Source organism: Stegostoma tigrinum, chromosome 3 (genome assembly GCF_030684315.1).
Source record: "Stegostoma tigrinum isolate sSteTig4 chromosome 3, sSteTig4.hap1, whole genome shotgun sequence".
Lineage (NCBI taxonomy): Eukaryota > Metazoa > Chordata > Chondrichthyes > Orectolobiformes > Stegostomatidae > Stegostoma > Stegostoma tigrinum.
In genome coordinates, this window is record NC_081356.1 from 114278678 (window position 1) to 114303567 (window position 24890).

General features: G+C 40.8%; 2 protein-coding genes across 12 annotated transcripts in view; both read right to left on the reverse strand.

The window, feature by feature from the left end:
* LOC125451065 (cadherin-related family member 2-like) overlaps positions 1-1755 on the reverse strand; it is a 142178-nt gene extending 140423 nt beyond the window's left edge. For both annotated transcript variants that reach the window (XM_048527772.2, XM_048527771.2), the window contains exons 1-2: positions 1587-1755; positions 1085-1225 (exon numbers count right to left, since the gene is read on the reverse strand). In XM_048527772.2, the coding sequence (XP_048383729.2) occupies positions 1085-1148 (64 nt within the window). In that variant the 5' untranslated portion in view covers positions 1149-1225; positions 1587-1755. The remainder of the gene's footprint in view (positions 1-1084; positions 1226-1586) is intronic.
* Positions 1756-13348: 11593 nt separating this feature from the next.
* LOC125451022 (storkhead-box protein 2-like) overlaps positions 13349-24890 on the reverse strand; it is a 292747-nt gene continuing 281205 nt past the window's right edge. For 7 of the 10 annotated variants that reach the window (XM_048527666.2, XM_048527670.2, XM_059644842.1 and 4 more), the window contains exons 3-4: positions 18437-20675; positions 13349-16247 (exon numbers count right to left, since the gene is read on the reverse strand). In XM_048527666.2, the coding sequence (XP_048383623.1) occupies positions 16058-16247; positions 18437-20675 (2429 nt within the window). In that variant the 3' untranslated portion in view covers positions 13349-16057. Of the gene's footprint in view, positions 16248-18432; positions 20676-21946; positions 22067-24890 lie in introns of those variants that run through there. The other 3 variants (XM_048527675.2, XM_048527668.2, XM_059644843.1) reach the window with 3 other exon arrangements.

The following is a 24890-nucleotide window of genomic DNA, read 5'->3' on the forward strand; positions in this document are numbered from 1 at the left end:
CAGGGACCTCGATTCAACTTCAGCCTCGTGCAACTGTCTGTGTGGAGTTTGCACATCCTCCCAATGTCTTGGTTTCATGTGCGCTCTCTGGATTTCTCTCACAGTCCAAAGATGCGCAGGCTAATGGCCATGCTAAATTGCCCAGTGTCCAGGGATGTGGAAGGTAGGTGGATTAGTCATGGGAACTGTAGGGATAGGATAGAGAGGTGGATCTGGAGAGGATGTTTGTGGGAGGGTTGGTGTGGACTCTATGGGCCAATGGCCTGCTTCCACACTGTAGGAATTCTATCCGATGAATACACAAATCAAAGGTAATTTATGATCCTTTTTTTCTACCCTTGCGTTGTCATAAATGAACTTGGAACCTCAGTCCTATTGACAGGGAACAACATATATTTTCACCAAACTTGTTGAGTAACCCTGAGGAATGCACATTGGATGTTTTTCTCTTCTCAGATCGAGGAAAATTAGATGCCAATTGTAATGCACCCCTGTAACCAACCAAAATCAGAATCTAGGGTTGAACTTGGAACATTCCAGTCCTGTATGGCTAGGTTACTACAAAGGAAATCTTGCTGAAAATAGCACACATCCATCAACAGTAGACTAGCTTTTCTCATCCACAGGTAATTACGACGGAGTGGGTTGGGATTCCTCTATTGTACTGCCCAAAGCTATGAATTGTACTTTGGAAATTCAATATCGCAAAATCATGGAACACCAGGAAAGACTTAGAGGCAGTCTCTGGAAGAACGCTGGAAGGTCTAATGAATGGAGAGAGCCCACTAGTAAGCAATTTCTTCCATTTCTGCTGTAATACCACACAGATACTTAGTGGTGGGAGCCTCTCAATTAGCAGTAGAGATCTTTTATAGGAGAATGACTGAGAGATAATGAGGTCCAGGCAGCCACTGGAAATCCACTTCAGCCTCTACTCAAGGAAAAGGACAGATATCCAACCTTTTCTCCCTGTCGTAACATTCATCAACATTTCAAAGTTACATGCACAATCACAAACACTGTGATTGATAGTTTGACCAGCTATTTGATAATTTAATGGAATACAGAGGTTGAAATCACTTACCTTGGATAAATATGATGCAGACAGCATATAAACAGTGAAGAGTTCTCATTTGCTGAGTCAACATTTCTAACGCTCCTTCCTGTTGTTTTTGAAATGTACAAATATGGTAGGTGTATTGTTTGATATTGATGTCAAAAATACCTGCCAAATACATTAAAATCTAGTAAGATTTTTTTCCCATTTGCAATTTTCTCCACGTTTCTTATGTTAATTTCTAAAGAAGCTCCAAATACTCTAAAAAGGCCCAAAATTCCGAGGGATGCAGATATAATTTTCCATGAAGGCTTACCGTTAACACTGCACGCTTAACACAATATTGATTTGAAACAATAAATTCAAACGATAATTTAAATGTGCTTCTAGAATCACTCATGAATTGAACAGCTTTAATGTTGCAATATTTTATTTCAAAAATTATTTGTATGAATTCATATTTGTGGTCCATTCATTATGTAAACCTATATTTCCTCTCAATAAGACAACATTGCAGTTAAAATGTTACCTTTAAGGCAGAAATATTTGGTCACACATCAAATTTCCTTGGTATGACAGGCAATATCTGGAAAACTTTCGTGTTCCATTAAACCTCCTCAAGTTTTCACCCTGTGGAACTTTCTGTCCATATTATCTTGATTCAACTTGCTTCCCAGGGAATATTCAGCAGTGCTTATTGCATAAATCAGACAAGCAGTAACAATGTATAGCAGTGAAAGCAGTCTGGAGAAACTTCTGGCAGTTCGCTCAACTTGGAATCACCATAGCAACAGAAGCTCCTACTGCTCATTAAAAGTCGGTTGAAACCAATTGGGAGCTCCAACACATCATAACTGATCTTCATCAACAGACAACATAAGGACAGCTGGTCGTGTAAAATACAAAAGCAAGTTATTCATAACAGAAGCACATTTGACATTAAAGATATGCATTTATGTTGAACAAGTTAAAAAGAATATTAAAACAAATTGTGAATAAATGATATGCACCTCTTTCAGCATCAAAACAAGGGTGTAAGCATGATGGATACTTCTATAAATGGAAAAATAATTGAATTTTCTGAGACATCTTTTTTGACTCAAATAGGCAGTCATCCAGGGTTAAATGATATTTTTCTAGTTTCATTATTGAATATAACCATTGTGTATTTCCACCTTCAATGATTCCTTTACCATGACAGCACTGTATGACCTGTCATAATTTGTATGAAAATGTCTTTAAAAGCAAGTTGGTTTTTAATGTAAGTGCCTGTTATGCTACCAGATGTCTCTGATGGAAAAGATTAACAAATTCAAATATTTACGAAGGAAATCAATCTGTTATTGAAAGGAGAATATCAATGCCCCTAAAAGATGAGGAGCGACATGCAGGTTAATGTTTCAAAAGCTGCAGGAAATTAAAGAAAAATGTCTATGAGGCCTGAAAGTCATGCAAAAGTAATTGAGGGATAGCTGTGGTGAGTTTTGGGGGACATACCCATGGTACATTTTCCAGTTGGCAGAATCAAGCAGGAACCAGGGCAAACAAATCTTCTGCACTGAAATATTACTCCTAGAACATTTCCAGTTTGGCATGGGTTTGCTGTTAAAATCTAACATTTAAAGCAGCTTTAGAGAAATGTAAAAGTTACACATCATTTCTCATTATTGATCAGTGTATCCTGTTGGTTGGTTCTATAGAGAAACGCCAGCCAGAAAACATCTGCAGACATTTTCATAAATCACGTTCCTTGGCTGCCAATTGCTTTTACTACTATTTCTTAAATCACTTTTAATGCTTGGCGTGTGACTTTTCTGTCTTGGCACACTGAAGGTGTTTTTAATTAAAGGTGTTAATTGTGTCTCAGCAATAGCTCTTTTACCTGAGGAGGGTGGTTGTCGAGGAGTACCGCCTGAGTATTTTAGGTAAGGCTATAAGATGTAAGAGCAGAACCAGGCCATTTGGCCCACCCTGCCTGATAATCCTCAACTTCACTTTCCTACTTTTTCCCCAGAGCCCTGGATTCCCTTACAGATTAAAAATCTATCTATCTCAGCCTTTAATGTACTTAACAACACAACTGCTATAGTCTTCTGTGGTAAAGAATTCCATAGATTCACTACCATCTGAGAGAAATGAAATCCTCCTCCATCTCCATCTTAATCAGGACACCCCTTATTCTGAGATAGTAGGAACTGCGTATGCTGGAGAATCTGACATAACAAGGCGTAGAGCTGGATGAACACAGCAGGCCACACAGCATCATATGAACAGGAAAGCTGATGTTTCGGGCCTAGACACTCCCAAAACGTCAGCTTTCCTGCTCCTCTGATGCTGCTTGGCCTGCTGTGTTCATCCAGCTCTACACCTTGTTACCCCTTATTCTGAGATCTTGCAGTCTGGTCTGAGAATCTCTCTCATGAAGAAACAACCTCTTAGCATCGACCCTGTTAAGTTCCCTAAGAACCTTATATGTTTCAATAAAGTCTCTTCTCATTCTTCTAAATTCCAACGAGTATCAGCCAAACTGTTCAATCTCTCATAAGGAAACTCTTCCATACCCAAGATCAATCTAGTGAAGCTTCTCTGAACTGCCTCCACTGCCCATAGATCTTTCGTTGGGTGAGGGGCCCAGAAGTGTTCACAGTATTCCAGGTGTGATTTAACTGCCACTTTGCATAGTTTTAGCAAAACCTCCCTGTTTCCATACTGCATTCCCTTCAAAATAAAGGCCAAAATTCCATTTGCCCTCCTTATTAGCCACTGAACTTGGATGCTAGCTTTTTGGAATTTATGCATAAGGTACCCCAAATCCATCCATGCTTTGGCACTCTGCAGTCTTTCTCCGTCCAAATCATATTCAGCTCCTACAAAAACAAAGTTGTTGGAAAGATTCAGCAGGTTTGGCAGCATCTGTGAAGGAAAAAACAAAGTTAACGTTTCAGGTCTGCTGAACCAGTTCTGAGGAAGGGTCACGGGACCCAAAACATTAACTCTGATTTTTCCCTAACAGATGTTGCCAAACCTGAACTTTTCCAGCAACTTCTGTTTTTCTTCCTGATTTACAGCATCTGCAGTGCTTTCGGTTTTTATTTCATATTCAGCTCCTCTATTCTACCTACCAAAATGCACACCTTACATTTCCCAACATTGTATTCCATCTCAAAGTTTTTACCACTCTGTCTCTACTATACAAATCTATTAAATATGCTGCAACTGTTAACTAATTGCATCATCAAGAAGTTACCCTATTTCCAATATCACCTGCATGAGCTCAGTGGAACAATCCTCAGTGCACTCAGGTCACTGCTGCCAACTCCGAGGGGACTGCACTTAGGGTGTCCAAAGAATGGATAAAAAGCACACATGTCTGGAAGACCAGTGGATGTGGAGCAGCCTCTTCATGTGGAGGTTGTAGCCACAAGTGTCCACATGACATGGCAAAGGTGCGTGAGAATGACGGTTACTTGTCTTTCCATTGAATGCCTTGCAGATGAGAGAGGGTGCAGTGGTGCTACAGTCTGTTTAGAGGTGGCACTCAGAAAGATATGTCGTGGTGATGAGTGTAACTGCAATCTTCATCCAATGGGGCCTGTGGGGCCATGCGTCCTCTGCATCAGGTTTCCATTCAGGTCAAGTCTAGAGGTTCATTCCAGTTCCATGCAGATGAGGGACAGCATTTAAGCCTTGGATTCTCTGGTGGAGGTTTTCTGATCGACAATGAGGATCCATGAGAGCTGCATCATTGGACTGAGTGAGAATATGAGGACTGAAGCCAAGTACTATGGATGCTGCAGCCCTGAAATAAAACACTGAAGTATTGGAGAAACCCAGTAGGTCCGGCAACGCCTTCAGTATCTAGAGTCCAGCTGAGTCAGCCAAAACAACGCAGGCAGAACTTCTTTGCCAACCTCACACAATGGAACTGAGTCACATTAAATCACATTGGGTTAGTAAATTTGCAGACGACACTAAGGTCGGTGGAGTTGTGGATAGTGATGAAGGATGCTGTAGGTTGCAGAGAGACATAGATAAGCTGCAGAGCTGGGCTGAGAGGAAGCAAATGGAGTTTAATGCAGACAAGTGTGAGGTGATGCACTTTGGCAGGAGTAACCAGAAGGCAAAGTACAGGGCTAATGGTAAGATTCTTAGCAGTGTAGATGAGCAGAGAGATCTCGGTGTCCATGTAAACAGATCCTTGAAAGTTGCCACCCAGGTTGACAGGGCTGTTAAGAAGGCATACAGTGTTTTAGCTTTTATTAATAGAGGGATCGAGTTCCGGAACCAAGACATTATGGTGAAGCTGTACAAAACTCTGGTGCGGCCGCACTTGGAGTATTGTGTACAGTTCTGGTCACTGCATTATAAGAAGGATGTGGAAGCTTTGGAAAGGGTGCAGAGGAGATTTACTAGGATGTTGCCTGGTATGGAGGGAAGGTCTTATGAGGAAAGGCTGAGGGACTTGAGGCTGTTTTCATTAGAGAGAAGGTTGAGAGGTGACTTAATTGAAACATATAAAATAATCAGAGGGTTAGATAGGGTGGATAGGGAGAGCCTTTTTCCTAGGATGGTGACGGCGAGCACGAGGGGGCATAGCTTTAAATTGAGGGGTGAAAGATATAGGACAGATGTCAGAGGTAGTTTCTTTACTCAGAGAGAGGTAAGGGAATGGAATGCTTTGCCTGCAATGGTAGTACATTCACCAACTTTAGGTACATTTAAGTCGTCATTGGACAAGCATATGGACGTACATGGAATAGTGTAGGTTAGATGGGCTTCAGATCGGTATGACAGGTCGGCCCGACATCGAGGGCCGAAGTGCCTGTACTGTGCTGTAATGTTCTATGTTCAGTGGCTGTAAATATTTTAATATTGCACAGGCCTGCATTGCCTGTGTAATCCTAACTGCTAGTGCAGCTTACCGCTATGACTTCATAGAATCTCTACAGTGTGGAAACAGGACCTGAAGTCCACACTGAAACTCAAAGCATCCCACTTAGACCCATTCCCCTATAACTCACCGAGTCTATACACTAGTTTATAACTGAACACTACGGGCAATTTAGCATGGCCAATCATCTAGACTGCACATCTTTGGACTGTGGGAGGAAACCGGGGCACCCAGAGGAAACTCACGCGGACTCGGAGAGAACGTGCAGATTCCAAGGGTGGAATCAAACCCAGATCCCTGGCACAGTGAGACAGCAGTGCTAACCACTGAGCCACCTTGCCATCCCTTAGCTTGTTATACTTTCCTTCTAAGAATGAGAAATTGAGATAGAAGTGTCTAGCACAGCTGTAAGTGCTGATGTAAGTGGAGTAAAGGAGGTGAGGTATCCAGACAGAGTCACTAGCCACAGCAGCTCACATATAAGGTGAGGGGTCTAACAGGTTGAGGTGTTTGGGAGTAACTGAATGAAAATGCTGCTTAACATGATCCTTGGTGGAAAGTGGGTGAAGTAGCAGACTTAGAGTTAGTGTGAGGTAGCAGACAGAAGATGGTGGTACTCCATCTAATGGAAGGCAGAGGGGCATGAACCTTCTTGCTGCATGTTCCCTCAGAGACTGGACACTGTACTGACCTGGGTGCCAACTTCAAATCAGGTTGACAGGGTTTGGCTAGGTCTTCTACTGTGATCTTCAGGAAAAAGATTAGACTGCCTCTCCAGCATCCTGCCCACCACTACGTCCAGATCTCAGTCAGCAAATCGTACCTCTGTAGGCCATTTCTGGGGTGATACTTCCAACTCTGCAAATGAGAATGGTGGTTCCTGGCTGGCTGTGATTGATTTGTTCCATAGCTGGGGTTGAAAATATGGCGCCAATGGTGGGAATAGTGGAAGGTCACAGCAGTGGTGAGTGGGGACTACCGAGAAATAGTACTTATACACCGAGGTGAGCAACAAAGAATTATAAGAAAACTCACCAAGGTTCACGGAGAGAACGTCTCCATGAAAATCCCTGAAATTGAAACCAAGCAGACTTGTGGTAAAATTCAACTCACTGCCTTTTGGATGGAGTATTAAAATGAGGCCAGTTTGTCTCTTTAAAAGATCTCACCACATTCCATCAATACATCAATTACGGACAATCTGATTATTTGCTTCTTATAAAAGCTTTGCTGTGGAATACTTCAAGCATGATGAAAATTTGCATTCATATTGCTCACTGACTGTGGAAAAATGTCAATAATTATATTACAGGGATTTCTAAAGAAAAATATGCATGATATGAAAATGGCATCATAGAAAAAAAATTACAATGACTGAGCAACCTTCTCAAACTCAAAGTGTCCTAAAGTTTTTCAACAAACTAATTATTTTGGAAATGTAGTCTCTATTACAATGCAGGGAAACAGAAATTAATTTGCACACAGCAAAGGGGAACATAACTGTGAGTTAGGAACATAGCAACAGGAGTAGGCCATTCAGCCCTTTGAGTTTACTCTACCATATATACATTCATGGCTGATCATACATTTTGATGCCCTTTGATACTCAAAGAGTAAGCTTCTGTAGCCGTCTCGGGCAGAGAATTCCAGAAGTTCACAAAACACTACGTGAAAGAATTTCTCCATGTCTTGATCTTAAATAGCATCTCTTTCATGCCCTCACGTTCTAGACACCCCAACCAGGGGAAACACCTTATCTGCATCTACTTTACCTGTTCCTTTAAATATTTTATAGGCATCAGATCATCTCTCATTCTTTGAAACTCTAGAGATCATAGGCTGAATTTGTTAACTTTCTCTTCATAGATCAGTCCCATCATCCTAGGAACAAGTCTGATGAGCCTTTGTTGCCGTCCCTTGATGGCAATATCTTTCCTGAGATAAGGAGACTAAAGCTGAGCACAGAACTATATAGGAGTGGTCTAACCAAACTTCTGATAAATTGAAGAAAAACTTCACTACTCGTATGTTCAAATCCTCTTACAATATAGGCTAGCATTCCATTAGCTGTCCGAATGGCTTGTGGCACTATAAGTTAGCCTTCAGTAAATTATTGGCAAGTCACTTTGCTTATCTATACCTTATAAACTCTCACCATTTAAGAAATGATTTGCATATCTGTTCCTCCTACCAAAGTGAATAGCGCCACATTTTTTCACATTATGTTGCATCTGCCTTCTTGCCCACTCTCTGAGACAGTTCAAATCCTCCTGAAACGGTTTTACATCTTCTTCGTAACATGCATTTCTGCTTAGCTTTGTATCATCTGCAAATTTAGAAATGTTACATTTGGTCCTCACCTTCAAATCATTGATTTATATTGTGACTGTCTGGTGCCCTAGTAGCCCACTAATCACAATCTCTCAACATGAGAATGACCCATTTATTTCCATGCTATTACCTGCCGATAGCCAATCATTAATCTATGGCATTACATTACCTCCTATACCACGTGCTTTAATTTGGCTAACTTATCGAAAGCCTTACAAAAACTGAAATATACTACATTCATTTGTCAATTATGTCAGCAACATCCTAAAGGTAGATAACTTTGAGAGAATACACAGTTGCTGTTAGCCATGTAATCATTTATTAAAGACTGTCCACTACCTATGAATAGCCAAGCCTTTTAACATAATTTCCCAATCCAGCTCAGCAAATTTATATATCATAAATTCTTAACTTCCGTCAAAAATAACACCCTTGCTTCAGATTGAAATACCTTACATTCAAATATAATCTAAAATTCAATCATATTGTGCTTACTCATCTCTAAAGGTTCTTTCACAACAAGGTTGTTAACTAGCCCTTTAACATTACGTATTGCTAACGCTAAAATGGTCTGTCCTCCAGATGGATCCTACGCATACCCCGCTGGAAAACAATCCATAGCATACTGCTGAAACGCACCCTCCATATAGTTTATTCAGTCTATGTACAAATCAAGGCATCCCATTGTGGGTGTGTTGTCTATGCCACAACTTCTGTCATCTTCTGATTTGTACCATGCCCAACACTAACACTGCTATTTGGTGGCCTGTAAATGGCTCCAACCAATGTCTGTGCCCCTTGCTATTTCTTAATTTCACCCAAACCAATTTTTCCATCTATGATCCTCCCTCACTAATGTATTGATCCCATCTCTTATTATCAGCACAATTCCACCTCATTTACCTTCCTGGAGTTGAATATTCAGTTCTCAGTTCTGGTCCCCATACAGCCATGAAATAGCAATTAGGTCATACCCATGTGTCTCCATCTGGTCCTTTAGACTTTGTTGTGAATTATGCATGCAATCATGTAGGCTGCCATTAACTTGGTCTTTTTGACATCATTCCACTTTCGAGGCATTCAAAAAAATGCTCAGCTTTGACTCTGAGACAACGTGGCGTGAAGCTGAACACAGCAGGCCAAGCAACATCAGTGGAGCAGGAAAGCTGACATTTTGGGCCTAGACTCTTCTTCAGAAGGGTCTAAGCCCGAAATGCCAGCTTTCCTGCTCCTCTGATGCTGCTTGGCCTGCTGTGTTCATCCAGCTCTATACCTTGTTATCTCAGATTCTCCAGCATCTGCAGTTTCTACTATTTCTAGTTAAGTTGTAAACCAGCTTGTACTGCTACCACCTCCCCTTGAATTGTTCCCCTGTCTCCAGAACATGCTGCTCTCTGGCTGACACTATTTCTCCAGGTATGCATCTCAATAAATTCATCCTCCTGCTCTTATGAAAAAGTGGGACCTTGAGCAGTAATCTCAGGATTATACATGACAATGGGTATAATCCTGAGATTACTGCTCAAGGTCCCACATTTTCCATTTCCTTACCAACTTGTTGAAATCTGCTTTCAGGAACCAACATGGGTCATGATTTCTGGCCGATTCCCCTCCCCAGAAGGATATCCTGTAACCCACTCCATGGTTATCTATGGCCCTGCAACCAGAGAGGCAACAGACCATCCTGGAGTCCTATCGAATGCTGCAGAAATGCCTGTCTGATCACCTGACTGTGGAACTCCTCCTCTATCACTCCTGCCCTTCTCCTCACTCCTGCCCTTTGCAGCAGAGGCACTTTGGTGCCACGAACATGTATCTAGCTGTATTCGCCTGAGGAATAAAATAAACTGAGCTATAAAACTCACTAGTAACAACATTACTTAATTCTATTGGTATCATTTATAATTCAGCTTTACTATGAATGATTTAATTTTCTCTTCCTTTTGCCAAAATTCACTCCAATTAGCTACCTCTTCTTCACAAATGATATGTTTTTCTAGTTTTAAACTGTTTAGATTCACAGGTCACCAATCAATATTTAAATTTCGTTTTCCTACTGTAATAGTTCAGGAAACCTGGCTGGGAAGGAACATTGTTAACTGTTTTGAACACCAAAATAGCATATGTATACTATGAATAGTGGCTCTATTTCCAGCCCAAGACAGAATCTTCTGCAGGCCCAATATAAAAAGGGCTCAGGTGATTAGTTCCAGCTGGGCAAGCTATTGCCTGCTCATACTCCAGAAGCTGCTTGTGGAGATTAATTAACAATTCCCTGGGGGCCTTGTGAATGGGTTATCACATTTTTGATTTAGTTCATGCTGGGCCCTATGTAGAGGTGTGCCCCACAGTCCAAGTGTCTCCTCTCCTGGTGTAAGGACTCTAAGCTTTGTTCTCTCTTTGTCCACGGCCTAAGCAGAGCCATCTCTGCTCTTGGAACGGAGTGAAGGCTCAGAGCTTCACCCTCTATCTATGCCAATGAATGAACACACAGGCTATTTTAAAGATTTTGATGGAGCAACAAGTGTTACCAAGGACTCCAATCTTCCCTAATTGCAACAGGGATCCATTATTATCATCATCCCAAAGGACAGGTGTAGTTTGCTTAACTTATCACCCAAAGCAAGGTAACCCAAGTACTGTGCTCTCTCAGATTCGTACTGGTACATCATTTTGGACTCAAGCACAAGTTTGCTATTTCAAAGGCAGCAGTACACGTCAGTACACAACACCTGGAGATGGAAGATCATAAAGTGAAAAGGTGAGTTCTAAAGAATCCCTAAATTCATAAGGAGGGAGGTTTAACGAACAGCATTCCCCAACATGGGCCTTTCAGCTAAAAGCACATTGGGTAAGAACTGGGAGGAGGTGGTGAAGCAAAGGACAGAAGTGAAGGAAAAGGAATGGAGATTTTGTGGTGGGCAATTGAGTTTGTAAAGCTGAGGGAACTTCTACAATTTATTAAGTTGCTCTATTCAAGTGAACCTCACAACTGATATGCCTACATCATGCTGTGCTTAGTAAGTCAGTTTCCTGGCCAGGTTTAGGCTGGTGGTGTCAGCTGCTGCAGATCATTCACTGATTTTCTTCTCACTATTTTCACACTCCTGTGAAACTCAATTCTTCCCCCACAGTGTAACAATCATCTTTATGCATGTGTGTATTTCTAAGATTAACTGGCAATCCTGATCCAGCATTCTCTGCCCCACCCCTTGAAGGAGACAGTTAGCTTAAATAAAATGTTCCATACTTTCATGTGAACTTCAGATATTAAATTTCCCATGAGAACTCAAGATTTAAAAATTAGCTATTTCAGCATCATGATAAATCTGAACTGGTAAGTGGCTTCCATATATTAAAAAAAGGTGTTGACAAATGTACCTTCTTTGGAAGCTCTAATCCCTGTTGCAATTTAGGTCTACGTAACTGACTGAAACAGAGTCCTATCATGTTCCAAGTCATAAAATATGCATTGTCTTTTTCCAAGCATGGCACTGAATAAACCAAAATACTCAATTTAAAATGGCTTTTAAAAAAAAACTGGGAATAAAGAAAAATCCAAATGCAGCCCTAGTCCTGATGGAGGGTTTCGGGCTGAAACAGTGACTTTCCTACTGCTCAGATGCTGTCTGACCCACTGTGCTTTTTCAGCCTCATACCTATAAGACACCAGCACATGGTCACTTGAACATCCTTGCCCCAGCACAAAATAGCCAACAACTTCCCTGTGAAAAGAAACAGCAAGATGGCAAGTTTACGGGGGAAAAAAAATTATGGCACAGACGGAAGGAAAAGGAAACAGAATTAGAGAGATGAGAAGAGTGACCATATTCTTGACTTATTGCACACACTGCCATATGAAATCCAGTTAGATCTTAAACATGATATGAAAAGCAAGCATTTTATTGCATGCTTAACACAAAACCCTTGTAAACTACAATGATAATGCTATGAACAGGGCCTATCCTGTTTAACACGTAATCACTGCTATTTCATAGTTAGCGAACATAATCTCATAATGGGGCATTCAAATTCTCATAGTTCTAAAATACTTCCGGAAATGTTTTTAAATCAGTTTTCCCCCCTCTAACTGGAATTTCAAATGTGCAAACTAGTACCTTCCGGGTTTCTTGAACCATTATCTCACATTCAGAAAATTTAATATATACACTAGCATTTTCAATTGAATATCTGTAATAAACACTTTGACTTGAAGGCTGCAGGATATTTTTCCAAACACTTGTTCAATTTTCTAAATCCAAAGTTGAGGTTTCATGTTGAATTTAGATGGCAAAACCTCAGAATGTACAATGTTGCTAATTTTCCAAGTCAAATTGAAGCTGTTAAATAATCAGATAGTAGGAATTGTCAATGCTGGAGAATCTGACATAACACGGTGTAGAGCTTCTTCAGAAACCAGAAGGTTTCTCAATCCGAAACGTCAGCTTTCCTGCTCCTCTGATGTTGCTTGGCCTGCTGTGTTCATCCAGCTCTACACCGTGTTATCTCTGTTAAATAATCAAATCACTTATGGAATACTTTAAATTTCTGCCACTTTCCATTCCTAGCTTTTCTTCAAAACAAACTTAAGTGAGAGGCTATATGCGTGAGGAACTAAATTAGAGGTTACACCACGCACTTTTTATAGCTTAAATGTTGCATTCTCTCTAAAAAGGATAAATTGCACTTAAGGTGACTGGAGTACACAAAGTATATTTTCAAGTTATTGCATTACTGTAAATCTGTCATTCCAGACCAACTGTTCTACAAAAGATCAAGTGAATTAAATTACATCAACTGGGCTGATGTTGTAACATATGACCAATCAATTTTTATATTGAGGTGACAAGTTGAAAAGCCGCACTTCCAAACTATCAAAACGTTAAAAAAAGGACAAAGAGATTTATGCTGGAGTCAAGGGGGTGGTGAAGTTACAAAATTATAACAGGAAACACTCAAGTAAGAGAAAGTGAAATCAAGTTGGATCTAATAACAGGTTAACATGTTAAGTTTTAGGACATAAACAACCCATGTGTTCTTTTAAGAAAAACAATACAAATCTCAAAATGTTAAGGAAACATGTTATTTAATGGCTTTAAAGTAAATAACACAATCCCAAAGGGGAGATCTGCACAAGCTACAAAGTAACAACAGAAACACAGTTTACACAAAGGGACTTTTTAAATAAGGAACATGAAAAAAAATCCCTGTTTACAGTTCAAGTTATTGTACTGAGCAATGACAAAACACATTTTTACAGTATAATACACTTACAAAAACAAGCTTGTTATAGTCTGCTATAACATAATCCAGTAACATTAGGGAAGACATTCCATGAACCAAAATTTGGTAAGAAATAGTTTTACAATATATAAACACATCTAACTGGATAACTAAACAGCATCCAGAAAGACACATTTTTAAAAAAATGTTTGTTTTTTTTTCAGTGCAAACATATTTATGCAAGGCAGTCTTGGCTGCTCTACTCCCTTCTGCATGAAGAAAAAAAGCTGTTTGCATTTGTACTTAATTTGATACTAATTCACTCAGTTATTCAAGAGAAAAAGAACTTTATTCCTTTGAATTTAATCTGTAAAAAAACAGACCAACACTTGATGCAATCTCCTCATTAAAGTTGTCTACTTGTAAGCTTTGATATGTTTCAAAACAAGACATCAAATTTAAATTACTATTATTGTATGGAAGTTAGTTTGGAAACCACGCTTCAAGGAGTTAAAGCACCAGTGTAAAAAATTCAAAAGCAATACTCTGGTGAAAGCTTATTTATGAGACGGTAACAGAGATAGAAAGAAAGAAAGCAAGCCAGGACAGGGAGGGGCAAGGATGGTGAGGTTAAAGATAGAAAATCATGCTACATTGGGAGGTTCTGCTACCATTTCATAAATTTATGGAGGTAGTTATGTGCAACATGAACAACATCTTAACTACAGTGAAAAATGTCTTTGTTACATACATTGAAGGCTATTTCAGATCGACCACTGCCATAAGGATAATGCATCTCATCTGCAATGTTCAATTAAAGATCCTATTTTAGATGTAACAGATCAGGCACATTTATCTTGTTAACATATATACATTGCAAGTTTTGTTTTTTAAAAAAAAAGTTTTCTTTGCCAGTTCATAGTTAAACAGTTTAAAAACGAACCACATCTTCCTTTTTGTAGGAATAGATTCCATACAAACCAAATTATAAAGAAAGTCGACATAAATTCTTCTCGTGTTATTACTACCATGAACATCATTACGCCTGATAAGTATTTTGTTACAACGTTGCAGATTTTACTGCAGCAACAATAACTCTAGGTTTTCCAATTAAGAAATGTTATTTTTTTCTTTTAAATATCCCACCTGTTGAGGGACAGACTTGTAGAAAAGACAGCAAAGTCCAACCCATTTAAAACACGGAGATGCAAAACTAGAAGTCTAACTTCACATTGAAGCATCCTTCCAATACGTGAAACTGCGGTATCATCAGAAGGTTTGGTGTAACAAAAGCCACGATATGAAGTAATGTGAATATCTTAAATGGCATCACAGAACACAAAAGACGAGAAATGGGCACAAATTAGAAGTTAGGTTTATGTGCGAGAAGAACCTGGCACTGTGCTAGAATTGGTACTAAATAAAGCACAGAACCAGGCTGCATGAGCCACAATATCCACCAAATAGCTTTCCAGTACCATTTTATCTGTAACATCTGTGGCATCATGTACTTAAGCAATGCATGCTCATTGATCATGTTTGACAATAAGCTGTGTCAGACCTCAGACTATCAACCAAGGGTGCTAAGATAGATAAACTACAGTGTGGAAAGTATTTTAGATCGTTACAGGAGGGAGCAATTTATAGCAACACATTTAAAGGGACCCAGGTGAGGTGTTGAGTTGCTCAAATTTTGTCTCGCAGTGATTGAAATACCTCAAATGTACTGCTTACCAACTCTCTTCAGACATGCAAAAAAATATTTTTTCTTAATCTGAGAGCTGCTTATTCAGCATTTTCTCTGAAGCATATTTATTTGCACAAGAAAACAATGCACATTAAATTCACATATCATATTGATATAAGATTTACCACAACTGTAAAACTTGTAGCAATTTTATTGTTTTTCTTCTACAGGGTTTGCTTTTGACACCTTCAATATTTATGTACAGTAATGAGATGTATAATCTTGTACAATAAAAAAAGACATTATTTTACCTTTCAATAGTGCAACATGTATCTGTTGGTACCATATAGCTTTTCACAATGTTTATTGGAAATCACTGACCACAAGTTTGAAGATGATATCTTCAGTGTAAGACAGTCATGTATGTGCTTGTTCAGATTTAACACATGCACTGGTTTCACAAAATCACAGCAGTTATTTGCTGGTTTCGTAATGCTCTAAAGAAGATTATTTATAAACATGAAGTTGTTATAGAATACCATCAAGAAACCAAAGTCATGAAGTGCAAACGAATTTGTGCTTTTTTTCTTCTTTACCAAAACCGCAATGGATGTTTCATGCAGTATGATGTAGGCGAATGCCATGCAGTAAGCTGCATTACCCACTCAATACCTAAAGGATGAAGAAGTAAAATTAATAAGTACTTATGAAAAAAAGCTCCAAATCATAAATGGCTTCTATATTTAGTTTACCACTTCTTTTAAACGTAGGAGCATGCCTGATAGTGTCATTGTGTTTCATATCACTCGAGGTGCAGGTGTATAACTGCTGAGGGTGTGATACAGAATCTGTAGCTGACTAACAGTGCTCAAACACTGGTAATGGAAGCTAGACACTTCATGGGCTTCTGCAGTTTTTCAGGTTCACTTGGTGCAGGATCTGTAGTTTTTCGGAAACTGAATGCTGACGTGCCTCCATGTCCAGGACTAAGAGCGGGGTTCTGACGCCTGTTGCTTTCTACTACGCTTGAAGTGTTAGAGGCCAGACTTTCACGAGTACTGAAAGACACCATGGATGGAAAAATATTAATGCTTCCAAACACTAATGCTGCAACATTTAATCCTCCACAACTTTTGACCTCCTTGGGTAATTCAACTCAAGAGGCCAGAAGCCTCCATTGTGTAGGAAATATAAATTTCTAGTGTATTTCAACTGATGTTGCTCTTCCAAAGTTTTGTTAGCAATGGAGTGGGGAAACAACTGGGGAGACACACTCAGGGTGATGCAGAGACTTTGGCATTACATCTGAAGCTGTCACTTGGAATAGAACTATATAGTATTCTACTGCAATCCTTCACCAGTGCATACATGTTTTTCACAAGTGGCACATCTTTCACAGCTGTACATGTTCAGTTTATAAAATGAAACTGACTGGGCTTTTAATATAAAAATGAAACCTTTAATCTTCTCAACTTGCAACTTGTGCTGAAAATGTTAACAGTTATCATAAGAATCAAAATCATGAATGGCTTAGAAGAAACAACAAAGCAAAAAGGCATTAAATTCAAACTGTCAGAATGAAAAGAGGGACCACTACAATAATTTATCATTAAAATCAAATCTAATGCACGCCCCCCGCCTCAGTTCTTCCTGCTTCACATTTAGTTGAGGTAGGCCCAGATGATACAGTGGATTAGAACTGCGTTTGCACCAACCCCAAGTAATTCCAGCTCATTTGCATGAGATTTCTTCCCCCTACCCCCTCGCCCTCTTGCATGCTCCAGTACAAATGGAGCAAGCACATGGGATCTTAGACCAATTAATGTTGATCTTGTATTGAAAGCATTAAAATATTCCATAATTTTTATGCTAAATAGGCAGTTTTACTCAGATGATCAATTACAATAATAGGGTAAAATTCAACACAAAATGAGAAAATCAGAGGCTTTTTAGTTAAACTGAGGATTATGTTAAAGCAGGAGAAACTGACAACAAATTACAATACAATAGAAGCCCTACAGTGTGGAAAAGGGACATTCGGCCCAACAAGTCCACACCAACATCTCTGAAGAGCATCCCATCCAGGCCCATTCCCCTATCCTATCCCTCCAACCTTGCATTTCCAATGGCTAATGCATCTAATGTACACACCCCAGACACCACAAGGTAATTTCGCATGGCCAAGCCACCAAACATCTTTTAACCATGGGAGGAAACTTGGGCAGACAGGGAGAATGTGCAAACGCCACTGATAGTTGCCCAAGGGTGGAAATGAACCCAGTTCCCTGGTGCAGTGAGGCTGCACTGAGTCACCATTCCACCCTAATTATTACATAATATTCCGTTGCATAATGACTGACAGTCACTAATTTCGCTGCAATACACTAAATATTTCTAATTTTCTGCATATTTTGTTTCAACTTTCTTTCAACTTAAAGAGGACTGGTATTCTAATATATTATTTCAGATAGGAAGTAACCATTGTTGAAAATTATACTGGAATTTTGGGAGTGCACAGCACAAGTGTTTTGAACTATTTGGGATGACAAAAGCTTTCCACGGGCAGGAGGAAAAAGTTTGAACCAGGAGCAAAAAGTCAGAATACTGCCTCACAGGAACTGTTCTTTATATTCTTTGATGAGATGCCAACTTTATTCCCCTAATTCCCTTGAACTGACTGACTTGCTAAGATATGTTAGACAGCAGTTAAGAATCAACTACACTGCTATGGGTTTGAGTCATACAAAAAGGCCCGACCAAGTAAGGGCACAAGCTCTCCTTCCTTAATGAATTAACTAGATGGATTTTTAGTATTAAATCAATGGTTGTCAAGGTCACCATTGAGACTATATTTTATATCCCAGATTTATTTATTGATTTTTTTAAAGTCAGCCAGCTGCTGTTGTTCGATTTAAGATCTACATCTCCCCTCACTCCTGGCCCCATGCACCTGCATCACTGGATGTCTAGACCATTTACACCATTTCATAATCTCCCTTTTCTGGTTGGGCAGAGCTATTATCCAGTTTATAAAATTCTCAATACAGCTTAAAAGCATCTATAAAATGTAAAATATACTGTTATAGTGAATCACTTTGTGCAAGGCCAAAACCAATTTTTTTATTCCTATAGTTTTACCTTGTGTTGGCTACTTTCAAAGTCCAGTACATGAAATAATCCAGCACAAGATCAAAAACGTACTACATGCCTCAAATGAATGGCTGTTTGGATTTATTTTCTTGCTTACCGTGGAGAATTAAATCCACTGTCTACGGTGATACTGCTGCTGTCCATGCTATCCAATCGAGCAGAATGCAAAGTTTTCTGGCTGGTACTGTTGTCACTCTCTTTTGGACTCAGGAGAGTTAGGTTCTTCTCAAACTTTCTCTGGAGATTTTTCTCTTTCTCTCGTTCTAACAACCACTGCACAGTCCCACCATCATCTCGGCTTTTACCCTCCTCTTGGTTTTTGTTGGTCCCATCTTCCGAGTCATCATCAGACACATTGTAATAGTCAAAGGAAGACTCCTGATGTCCTGTTTCATCCTCCTGCCCTGGTAGAACAGGCAATGATTGTGCCACGCTTGTTAAGCCAAAGTTCTCACAGTCTGGGTGAAGCACTTCTGATGGTTTGTTATGTTGTGATTCATACAAAGTGGATTCCTGATAATTATTCTCCATGTGATTTACAGATTGAATTTCTGACTGCGATTTAAATACTTGTCCATTTGGCAACGATGGGGTAGATGACTGCCCAGCTACCGGCAAACTAACGCTGTTCATATCCATTGTTTCAGGATAATGCTTCTGCTGTAGTGACAATTGTTCAAGCTGTCCATTCACATTCTCTTCGATAGGTGGGTATTTCAAGAACCCATCCAAAGGAGAGAGCTTCTTGACACCATCTGACAAGGTTAAAGTATCATAATCTTTAAATAAACGTTCATCATTACATTTAGCTGATGGAGAAGACACAGCCTGAAGTGTCTCCTTGGGTGCATTACATTGAAAGTAATCAGTTTTTGCATCGGTAGCACAGTTAGGTTCATCATTTTTGGGCAAACCATCTCCAAGTCTTGTGTGTTCCAATGGATTGCAGGCTTCACTATATGTTGCTGTATCATCAATATTAACACATTCCGGTATGCTTGGCTCAGTAATGTGATTTGAATGCGATGACAGTCCAGGTCTGTGGTGACCAAGCAATTTGGAAGAACGTAATTTGTTATTATTTGACTGGCTTTCATCCAAGCTGCATTCTTGCATCTCTTCTGCTGTACCTGACAAAGTTGCGCCAAGAAGTCGATTAGAATTATCCACTGACCTAGACCTCTCCTTGGCTTTGCTGGTCCTATCAGTTCTTGATTTTCTGTCTTGAGTATGGCTGTGGCTCCGATGAACCTTGGATTGCAAACTTTCCCGAGAATGTTCATGAAATCGGCTGTCCATCCTTCGCTTATAAAGATCACCAGACACGTCCCACTCCGGGGTCACAGGAAAATGAGATTCAACCACGTTCATTTTATCATGTGAGCTAAAGCCATTATCACCCTTCATTTCTATGGTAGTACTTTTTTCACATGGGGATCTAGTAATTGGATCATAAAACTCATATTCTCTGGATTCTGTGACATCCAGATGAGTGTCTTCTGATTGTTCTCCTTTCGGAGCCCTGGACTTGCTGTGTGACCGGGATTTACCGTGAGACTTTTTGTGACTTCTACTTTTTTTGCTCTTTCCGCTGTGCTGGGCAGATGATCCTGCCTTATTTCTGTGGGCCTTATCTTCTTCCAACTTCTTCATTAGCGCTGTGTGCTTCATGACATTTTCCACAGTCAAGTCTGGATTAATGCGTTTGATTATCTCCTGTTCCACTTCCCTTGGTATGGAAGTTGGATTGTCCTCATCACGCAGTGGCCATTCCTCAGGAGGGAACTGGGCTGAAAAATTCACTAACTGTTTTGACTTGTCCTTTTTAAAGCTCAATCTGAACAATTTCAAACCAAACTTCTTGGACTGTTTCTCTCCATCCTTGGGTTTTGGCAATGTTTCAGTTTTGTAAGAACAGTTAACTGTACTCCTGCTTTTCTCAGTCTGGGTTACTGGCATCTGGCTGAAAGAAGGAGGGCAATAGGAATCTTTACATTCCTTCGTCGATCTTTTCTGTAGAGTGGATGAGTGATTGTGGAATTCTTCTCTGAAGCAATTGCAAGAATCACAGTGGTTTCTGTGATGGGCTCGGTCTCGGAGGCAGCCAGAGTTAGATGGAGTTATAGTCCCAAGTTGTGGTGAGGTACACCGAGACCGGTCAGGTATCCTTTCATCGAGATGGTACCATTTGCTATTTGTTCTAATGAGAGAAGGGGTGATAAAATAAGTCTGAGGAGTTACAATGAAATATCCATCAGGAGTTGGGTAAATTTTCCGCTCTCTAACGAGCATGTTCAAAGTATGGCGAAGGATTTCTTGACTAGGCGTAGGGACCCCTACAAATTAAAAGAATAGGAAAGGTTAAACAAGAATTATTATAGTTTAGTGAGTTATTAATTTGTAACGCCTCAAGTTCTACTGAAACATTAAAAATCACTTATATAAATAATTTTATGCATTTAAATAATACTGATCTTTAATGTAAATTTACTCTACTTGTACAGTGAATATCAAGTTCAGTACAACATCTTCATGAGATTCATTATAAATTAGAACAATTACAGAATGCTGACTTGGTAAAATAACAACTATTGTTTTCACTACATATCCAAGGCTAAGAATCTGAATCCGTACAACAATTGTGCCTGGTAACAGATGTGGTAACCACATAGAGAACTAGTTACTTTATTTTTCACTCAAGGCACTGGGATGTTCCAGCAGTCAGTCAAAAAGTAGGACACTCCATCTGTCTTGCCCTGGGGTACGAATCCCTGCTGAATGAGCTGCAAGATGGTTAAAAATGATGATGGAAAACATCGTAATACTCATGTCCCACACTGCCGTAAATTTTCTGAATGTTGTGGGACAGGTTTTCATAAGCAATAAGTGAGCAAGAGAAAAGATTTTAATTTTTCTTGCTTAAAATTCATTTCTCAATGGAGTTTAAGACGATCTGAAGTTGAAAAAAAAGCTCAGTCAGAATGTGCATATTTGGAAAGAGTTAACAAATCAGACTGTTAGCAATTCTTTGAGCTCTGGTGAAAAATTATGTTTGTCATCAGGTTGTGGTGTAACTGTAGCTCTGTACAGAATTTCCCATCAAGGAGGTTTAAACCATTTGATTCACATTGGACAAGCAATCAAGCAAAGGCCAAGCATTTCCTAAAGAGCAGTGAGAGAAAACGGTTCAGTCACACAGAGATGCGCTAACATGTCTGGTGGCTGGATCAAGAACTGACAATGGGAGCAGGTTAGGAAACAGTGTGCGCAATCCAGGGAAACTGAAAGCAGGAAAGAAAATGTGAATGAAACATAAGCGTGGCTGGGTGGGATTAGGTCGGGGGTGGGGTGTGGGGGGAGGTTTTGGCAGCTGCTGGAGTAAACACACCACTGGGGAAGGTTTCCTCTGTGATGATGAAAATTGAATGGTGAGGCTCCTGGTCAAGACAGAAGCACGGATTGCAGAGGTGACCTTACAGTGTTAAGCCTCGATCTCTGATCTTTGCTCATGTTCATACCATGAGTAGACCTTGCAATGTAGTAAAATGATGGATGCATTTATAAACAATGCATGTATGATTTAATTAAACACAGTGCAAAATCTCACCCTATCCTCCCTCCGTAGTGTGGTGCTGATTTTCAGATTAACAAGGCTCATTTTAAATTCTTGGTCTGTGCTGATCTCATCCAGGACAGAGCTGTAGCAGTTACAACTCGACTTAGTGATCTAGGTTTAGGGAGAGACATGTTAAAAAGAAACTCAGATAGTGGTTTCACTCTTAAATATTATCTGCAAAAAGTATGCGCGGACCTTGGTTGACAGAAGGATCAGGTACTTTCAGTGATCTCTGAACAATCACCATCAAAGACTCACCAGTCTGTCACTTTGACAAGAAATCAGGAACCACCAGCAACATATTACTGGCCAAGAATTAGTCACCACTCATATGAAAACCAGAAACAAAATTTCATAAGTTTAGCTTCGCTATTCCAATGATAATTGGAACATCTATTTCAATTTAAAACACAATAGAAGATTCTCTGAGATAGTAAGAGCTGCCAATGGTGGAGTCAGAGGTAACACTGCAGGCCAGGCAGCAGCAGAGGAGGAGCAGGAAAGCTGATGTTTCGGGTCAGGAGCCTTCTTCAGAAATGGGGAAGAGAACTCCGAAATAAAGAGAGAGAGGACGGGTGGGGCTGGAAAACGGGAAGTGCAGGTAGGGAGTGGTGGGGATTGGTCAGGGAGGTCGGAGGAATGGATAGGTGGAAGAGAAGACGGACAGGTCAAGGAGGCAGGGATGTGAGGGAAGGTTGGTCATGGGGTGAGGAGTATTTGAAGTTAGGAAGGTCCACATTGAGACCATTGGGTTGCAGGCTCCCAAGGTGACATACGAGGTGCTACTCCTCCAATTTCTGGTTGGCGTCATTGTGGCACTGGATGGACATGTCGTCCAGGCAGTAGGAGGGGGAGTTGAAGTGGCTTGCGACCGGAAGGTGTTGTCGTTTGTCGCAAACAGAGCGTGGATGCTCTACAAAGCGGTCTCCGAGCCTCCGCTTGGTCTCACCGATGTAGAGGAGGCCACACTGGGAACGGTGGATGCAGTAGCCAACATTAGCAGGTGTGCAAATGAACCCTTGTCTGATGTGGAAGGTTGTTTTGGGTCCTCAGATGGAGGGGATGGGGATGTGTAGGAGCAGGTGTAGCACTTCCTGAAGTTCCAAGGAAAGGTGCCGGGGGTGGGGGGAGCATGGAGCAGACGAGGGAGTTGCAGACAGACCGGTCCCTCCAGAAGGCAGATAGGGATGGGGAGGGAAATATATCTTTGGTTGTGGGGTCGGATTGCAGATGACGGAGAATGATACACTGAATCCGGAGGTTAGTGGGGTAATATATGAGGATAAGGGGAATTCAGTCTTTGTTTTTATTGCAGGGAGTAGGGTGTGAGGGCTGAGGTGCAGGAAATGCAAGAGATATGGTCGAGAGCATTTTCAAACACTGAAGGTTGGTGGGTGGGGGGAGTTGCTGTCCTCAAAATAAGAGGACGTCTGGGACGACAGGGAGTGGAACGCCCCATCTGGGCAGCAGATGCGGCAGAGGCGGAGGAACTGGAAGATTCCCTGTGCAATTTCATAAGGCTTTTGGAAATTGATTGTCTCTACTCGCACGCAAAGACTGAACAGATTTAAAGTGGCTAACGCCATGTTGTTGGACAGGATCATTTGCAGTGCAGATAAAAGTGACAAGTTGAAGTGCTTCTCCAGAAACTGTCGTACACTTTCCAGTACAGTACTGAAGGAGTGCTGTACCATAAGCATTACCATCTTTTCAATGAAATTTAAACAGAGAAATGATCCCATGGTGACATTTCAAACAAAGCAGAGCAGGGAGGTTCTCTCTAAGATAACAAAATGTGGAGCTGGATGAACACAGCAGGCCAAGCAGCATCTCAGGAGCACAAAAGCTGACGTTTCGGGCCTAGACCCTTCATCAGAGAGCTCTCTGATGAAGGGTCTAGGCCCGAAACGTCAGCTTTTGTGCTCCTGAGATGCTGCTAGGCCTGCTGTGTTCATCCAGCCTCACATTCCACTAAACCGATTTCACCCTGATCTGATCATTTTAGTACTAGTCACAGGTAATGGCAGGGGAAATATCTGAGCCAACAAACAGTGCTGCATTTCTATTCATGTGCTGGTATTGGAGAAGAGTCTTCAGTATAAATGAGGCATTGCTTGTTCCTTCTGTGGCATAGGTTCCCATCTCACAAACACCAGCACCTGCTGCAGATGACTAATTTGTTCTAGGATGGGAGAGGGAGACTGAACGTTCAAGTAAAGAAAAGGCTTGCATTTGAGTCATGCTTCACAAATTCTGAAAGTCCAGCAATACATTATGGCCAGCTTAAAAACTGTTGTGAAATGTAACCTCAACTGTGGTAGCTAATTTGTGCACACAACCCACAAACCACAGTGGGGTAATGATCCGATCTTCTGTTTTAGTGATTGTTCATTGAAGGATAGCCTTTGACTAAGACAGCAGAGAGAACCTCCCTGATAATGGGAACTGCAGATGCTGGAGAATCCAAGATAACAAAGTGTGGGGCTGGAGGAACACAGCAGGCCAAGCAGCATCTCAGGAGCACAAAAGCTGACGTTTCGGGCCTAGACCCTTCAGAGAGGGGGATGGGGAGAGGGAACTGGAATAAATAGGGAGAGAGGGGGAGGCGGAGCGAAGATGGAGAGTAAAGAAGATAGGTGGAGAGAGTATAGGTGGGGAGGTAGGGAGGGGATAGGTCAGTCCAGGGAAGATGGACAGGTCAAGGAGGTGGGATGAGGTTACTAGGTAGATGGGGGTGCGGCTTGGGGTGGAGGGAAGGGATGGGTGAGAGGAAGAACCGGTGAAGGAGGCAGAGACAGGTTGGACTGGTTTTGGGATGCAGTGGGTGGGGGGGGAGGGAAGAGCTGGGCTGGTTGTGTGGTGCAGTGGGGGGAGGGGACGAACTGGGCTGGTTTAGGGATGCAGTAGGGGAAGGGGAGATTTTTAAACTGGTGAA